Here is a 5,993-nt window from a genome sequence, read left to right as displayed (position 1 = left end):
ATCATGGCAATAATTTCCCTAACTGGTTCATGCACTTCCATAGTTGAACCAATAACTTCATGTAGGAATTGCTTCTATGGCTTAATATTATACACGATTATGACAAAATCATTTTTAGAATAATATAAATATGCAAAGAGTTGCCTATGCAGGGAGCAATGTCAATACAAATGAGAAGTTTAGTTTTATGACCAAAATGCTCAATATTTAGTTGAAGGTGCTTAATCATTCATAAGTATGAATCAGAGGGAGACTGGGAATCCAAGTAAACATATCTATCAGGCAAGCAGTGAGATGGAAATAGCAAAACTAATTTGGAGACAGGACACGGCATAGGCATTTTGAAATAAATGGCTATAAGATTTTTTAAAGTTTTGAATATCAGTAAGCGGTAGCATTTAAGGGATTCTAAATTTTTCACCTCTTGACAAATGTCTATGTTCACTAAATTCCTGTAAGCTTTCCAGAGTAAGTTATAAATTATTCCTTTATTCACAAAGCAAAGCCTTATGATTGGCTTACGTATTTTTGTTAAGCCAAATAAGGCGGTTTGTGATTTTCTATAATTTCTATAAAGTCTCATTGCCTGAATATATAAATACACATGTACTTCAACCTAATTTAAAAAGGCCTCTTCTATTTCATATCCATTTTCTTCCAAGCATGAAGACTAGGGCATTTAGGTGTAATTTTGAAGGTTTATCACTCTAACGTTCTGCTATGCTAAGTTCACTATTAAAAAACACTTCAGGGAATGAGTTTTATTTGTAAACATTTTTTATAAGATTAACAATAATTTCACATATACTCTTGAGCTGCACTGTCCAATATGGTAACCACTAACCACATCTGAAAGGTGGCTTGAGAATTTTAAAAACTGAATTTTTAATTTTAATTCACTTTAAATTTTAAAAATTCCAGTAGTTTATTTATTGGAAAACCTTTAGGTGTGTTTGGGCCACTTAGATTTATGGAATCTACTTTTTCATCTGCGCATTTCATGAACCCTAAATACATCCAGTCTTACTGGTGAAAACTTAGCATCCAAATTAAGGTGCATTGTAAATGTAAACATTTGAGAGATTCTGTGCAAAAAAAAAAAAAAAGAATGTCAAATTCTCATTAATACGTTTTATATGAATTACTTAAGTACCTTGCATTATATTTATCTTGGACAGCACTGATCTGGAGCTATATGAAAATTGCTAGTAGTTAAAAGATATGTCTTAAATGTTTCACTTTAATGTCATTCTCTTGATCAAAATTTTTTTATCATTATGAACAAGTAAATCAGATTTAGTATTTACACAGTACAAAGTACCCTAATTGCCCCTCTGCACACCCTCCTTTCTCCAAATTGCCAAGTCCTTGTTAGCACCAACAGCAGAATGCAAAATCATAGACAGTGAATACGCAGAAATAGTGTATGAGAGCACTGATGAGCGTGCAGTCGAATAGAACGCTGCAAGTTCTATCTTTTCTTTCCTCCCAATTGTTTCCAGCTCTATGTGTTCCTAATTCCAAAGTTAACCTTCAACTTCTTCCCAAGTTCTGCTGTGCTATGGCTTCCGGTTTAGAATAAGCGATGACTTTGCTCGGCAATGTGCTCGGTCATGTATTAATGCTAGATTCTGTCCAGGCCCGAGAACTTTCATCCTTCAGAGTGGAGAGCTTCCTCTGGGGGAAGGGTTCAAATCCCAGAAGTCTGAACACTGCCACCCGGTACTTCTTGGACATGATGTTGTACAGGATGGGATTGATGGCAGCGCTGAGGTAGAAGAGGACAAAGGATACCAGGTTGCAGTACTGGCTGATCTGAGCGATCTCCAGGGAGCCGGGCTCGAAGGATTTGGAAAATAAATATCGCCCTACGTGGAAGGGCAGCCAGCAGAGGATGAAAGCAAACACCACTACAGCTAAAAGGACAACGGGAGAGAGAGTGTGAGTTCAAAACATGTCATAGCAAGCCACATCCTATTTTGAAGACACAGTTTTGTTTTGATTATGTATAGAATGACCATTGATTTCAGAGAAACATTATGTTCTGCTTTTCCCTATTGCTACTTTTTAACTAAGATTGGACTAACAGTTCAACCATTTTTATCGAGCTTCCCGATCATTTCTACTTAACAACTCTTTGAGTGGTTTTGTGACTAGACTGGCATATTGACGCAACAGTTTGTTCACAAGAGTCCACCATTTCACATGTGTTAGATACAACCAGACACGCATGAAGTACAGTGGTTACACTCAACGGCTGGGGGGTATCAGAGTTCCTGGGGCACAGATTCCTTGTATGTACTATAGACTCACAAAATTAATAACCCTAGGAAGGAGACCAGGACACCTGCCTTTTTCTTTTCTGTTCTTTTTTCTTTTTTAAAGGTTCACAGAAGACTGAATATGCATGCAGTCAGGATTGAGAACCTCTCAGATGGATGATACTCTGCCACGTACAATAGGCATAAGTGACCATGAAAGCAACTAACGCTGATTATCCTCCATCCAAGTCTTCATTTTGCCCAGGCCAGATGATTTTTCCCAGGACCTCTGAATTTCTAGATTAGGTTTTTAAAATTCAGAAGTCAAAGGAAAAATAACAGAAAGTAATACTTTAGTCTTTCTACCACCTTAGTGATTCCCTTTATAATGCCAAGGCAAAAGAAAATTAGTGTTGCTGTTGAGACACAGTGAGGATAGTCAACAGCTTAAAAACAAAGCTGGAGGAAATTACTAAACTTCTCCTCAAAACTGACTGCCACAGTAGCAACGTGAATATTAGAATCCCCTGGAGGTCACTAGCAGGTGTGCAATATGTTAGTCATATTGTGAGAATCACTGGTCTAGAAAATGAAAAAATTTCACATTCTTTGAAAAAACTGTGTCACTTTAATATACAGGATTCCAGGAACTATAAAAATACAAATACAAAATCAACCTGGAACTTCTAAGAAGCACTAAATAGGTAAACAAATACAAAACGTTAGACTATAACGAGGAATAATAAAACATACAGATCCTGGTTTTGACAAAGCAAGTAGAATCAGTATTTTGCTTGTATGTGAATGCATTTTTGTACCACTTCACTTGTACTGAACACACATACTTAAATTTATGTAGTAAATAGGCAGTGCACTCGAGGCCTGATACTGCACCTCAATGCTCTTGGAAGGACCGTTTGGAGAGGGATAGTAAGTCAGCTCACGCAAAGTCATCTTTTCTCATGTGGGAAGCCTGCATGTCTTAACTTATCTTGCTTTATCCTGGACTATCCTACCAGAAGAAACAGGTGGTCACAAAAACAAATGGAGACTCCAGCACTGATTTGTCATTGACTTCTTTTCAAAGCTAAAATAAACAGCAGCAGGGTAAACAGAACTGATGCAATTATCTAAAAAAAAATGCAGGTCAGAAAGCCTACCGCAACATTGAAAGAAAAATGAATCATTTCCGACAGAACTACCCACATTGATCATGTCTTTGGTTAAATTTACCACTAAATGCTTTCTAGATCCAATGCCTACTCCTCCCCCCACCCCACCCTACTTTTTAAATGCAACTTGATATCCACAAATTGAGACAGGAAGCTTAACCTCACCTTTAACACTTAAAGACCACAATAGACTTTTATGAAATATCTCATTTTTAAGGCAGTGTTTCTGGGCTGATAACATTCATTTAAGGGAAATATAAAGGTGGGGCATCTTTTCCTGAAAAAAAAAAAAAAAGGGAGACCAAAAGAAAGACACGAAGAGGTAGAGAACAAAAGAAAGAATGAAGACCCTGACGTAGTGGGGGCGTGGGGGGAGGAGCAGGGGACACAGAGAAACAGAACAAAAAACAGAACAGAGAGAGAAAGAGGGAGACGCACACACCACAGAGAAACTAAGAAACCAGAGAGAGCTCAAGACAGAAACAGGAAAGAGTAACTGACAGACATGCAGATTGAGACTGAGAAAAACAGGGGAAAGATGTAGAGGCTCTGGGAGAAGGGGAAAGGGGGGAAGGCAAGGGGAGAGGAGAGGACGCGGGAGCGCGAGCTCGAGGGCGCGCTGAGACCCACCCAGCATTTTCACGGTTTGCTTGTGGTTCTGGTCCCTTAGCGAGGCGCCCACTGCCGCCTCGCCGCGCTTTCTCCGCCACAGCTTTCTGCCGATGAGGCTGTAAAGCACAGTAAGGCAGAAGACGGGCAGGAAGAAGAAGACGCTGGAAACCCACACCATGACCGTGAGCAGTCCGGAGCGCACCGCGAACTCGGTGGCGCGACACTCGTTGGTGTCCCGAGGGTCGGTGCCGTTCTCGTGCTCCACCCCGACCAGCACGAAGATGGGCCCGGCGCTGCAGAAGGCCACGGCCCAGATGACCAGGATGACCAGCTTCACCCGGCCCTTGGTGACTACCACCTTGGCCCGCAGCGGGAAGCAGATGGCGAAGTAGCGCTCGACGCTCAGCGCGGTGATGGTGAGCACCGTGGCATAGGTGCAGCTCTCGCTGACGAACTGGAAGAGTTTGCAGAGCAGGTCGCCGAAGTTCCAGGGCCGGTACTGCCACAGGCGGACGAGGTCGAGGGGCATGCAGAGGAAGATGAGTAGGTCGGAGAAGGCCATACTGGACAGGTAGAGGTTGGTGGTGGTGCGCAGCTCGCGGAAGCGCGACACCACCAGCATGGTGAGCAGGTTGCCCGCGATGCCCACCACAAAGAGTGCCACGCAGGTGGCGGTGACGCCGGCCAGCAGCGGCGCGGGGAAGAGCGGCAGGAGCTCGTCGGCAAACGAGTCGTTGTCGGGGGGAGCGTCCCAGCCCAGGTCCGGCAGCGTGAGGTTGTACCCCGGCTCCTCGCTCGGCGTCGCGTTCCACATGCTGCGGGCTCCCACTTAACAGGTTCTGGGATGCGACTGCCCTGAGAGGCTGGATCCGGCTGGCCCCAGAGGGTCCCTTTGGTCGCGGGAGAGTGCGGAGGAGGCGGCGCGGGCTGGCGGGGAGGATGCTTGGAGAGGAAAAGAGAGGGAAGTGAGAGGCAGAAGCGCAGGGAGGTGAGATTGATAGCGTGGGGCGAAAAAGGGGAGGGAGGGAGACACACGCGCACGCACGCACGCACTGGTGGTGAGGACGAGTGATCCACCGCTCTTTCTGGCACCTCTATTTTTCCCCATTATCTCCCCCAAACCTAGCCTCTGGCTGGCCCCCACTCGCGTACCTTCACCTTCTCAGGGGAAGCCCCGCCAGTCCCGCCTCTCCTGCGTCTTCTCGCTCCTTCTGCATCTCGCACTTCCCCAAAGCGTCCCGGCTGGTGGCGGCCTCGGAGACCCGGCACTGCGAAATGGGAGCGAAAGGCGCTCTCTTTCCAGCCTTGGGCGCTGTCAGCTTTGAGTGGTCCAGAAGGACAGATCACACCCGGGGCGGGGGCGGGGACGGTGGGAGTGGCGCGGAGAGTGCCTTCAGTGGCCGGGACCTGAGTTTTTCCTCAAAAAGGGGTAAAGAGTTGGTTATGGACCTGGTGGGAAGAAGAAGCGAGTATGCCCCACCGGCACACTCCAAAAGAGAGATCTCCAAAAGAGAGATAGGGAAGGAAGGAAGGAAGGAAGGAAGGAAGGAAGGAAGGAAGGAAGGAAGGAAGGAAGGAAAGGAAGGGAAAGAAAGAAAGAAAGAAAGAAAGAAAGAAAGAAAGAAAGGCCTAGTATTTGTGTTCCGACCAGAGAGGAGACCAGTGCGCACCTGGGAAGAACCTCACGCAGTTCTAGAACCTATCATCGTGTTAACCAAGACAAACTGGCTCAGAGTCGTGTACCACTTGTCCGAGGTCACACAGAGAGTTGGGGGACCCAGAGACTAGACTTGGAGCCCTCTTCGGATTTGGACTTCTGAGCACGAAGGGCAGGATGTGCTGAATAAACTTTCTTCTGAATCCTAGCCCTTTGTAGGTCCTTCCCTTCAGCGGCTAGCTGTGGTAAGCGATTTGTTGTGTAAGAGATTACTTGCCTTATGCAAATCTC

At 45.2% G+C, this 5,993-nt stretch overlaps 1 protein-coding gene across 1 annotated transcript; it reads right to left on the bottom strand.

Moving 5' to 3' along the window:
• Positions 1-804: 804 nt before the first annotated feature.
• Positions 805-5,107, bottom strand: GHSR (growth hormone secretagogue receptor). Its single transcript, XM_027060848.2, has 2 exons — positions 4,064-5,107; positions 805-1,916 (listed from the first exon to the last, which is right to left on the bottom strand). Exons 1-2 carry the CDS (start codon positions 4,857-4,859, stop codon positions 1,612-1,614), a joined length of 1,101 nt encoding a protein of 366 aa, XP_026916649.1. The 5' UTR covers positions 4,860-5,107; the 3' UTR covers positions 805-1,611.
• Between the last annotated feature and the right edge of the window lie 886 nt (positions 5,108-5,993).

This window comes from Acinonyx jubatus, chromosome C2 (genome assembly GCF_027475565.1).
Source record: "Acinonyx jubatus isolate Ajub_Pintada_27869175 chromosome C2, VMU_Ajub_asm_v1.0, whole genome shotgun sequence".
Classification (NCBI taxonomy): Eukaryota; Metazoa; Chordata; class Mammalia; order Carnivora; family Felidae; genus Acinonyx; species Acinonyx jubatus.
This window is presented reverse-complemented; position numbering and strand designations above follow the sequence as displayed.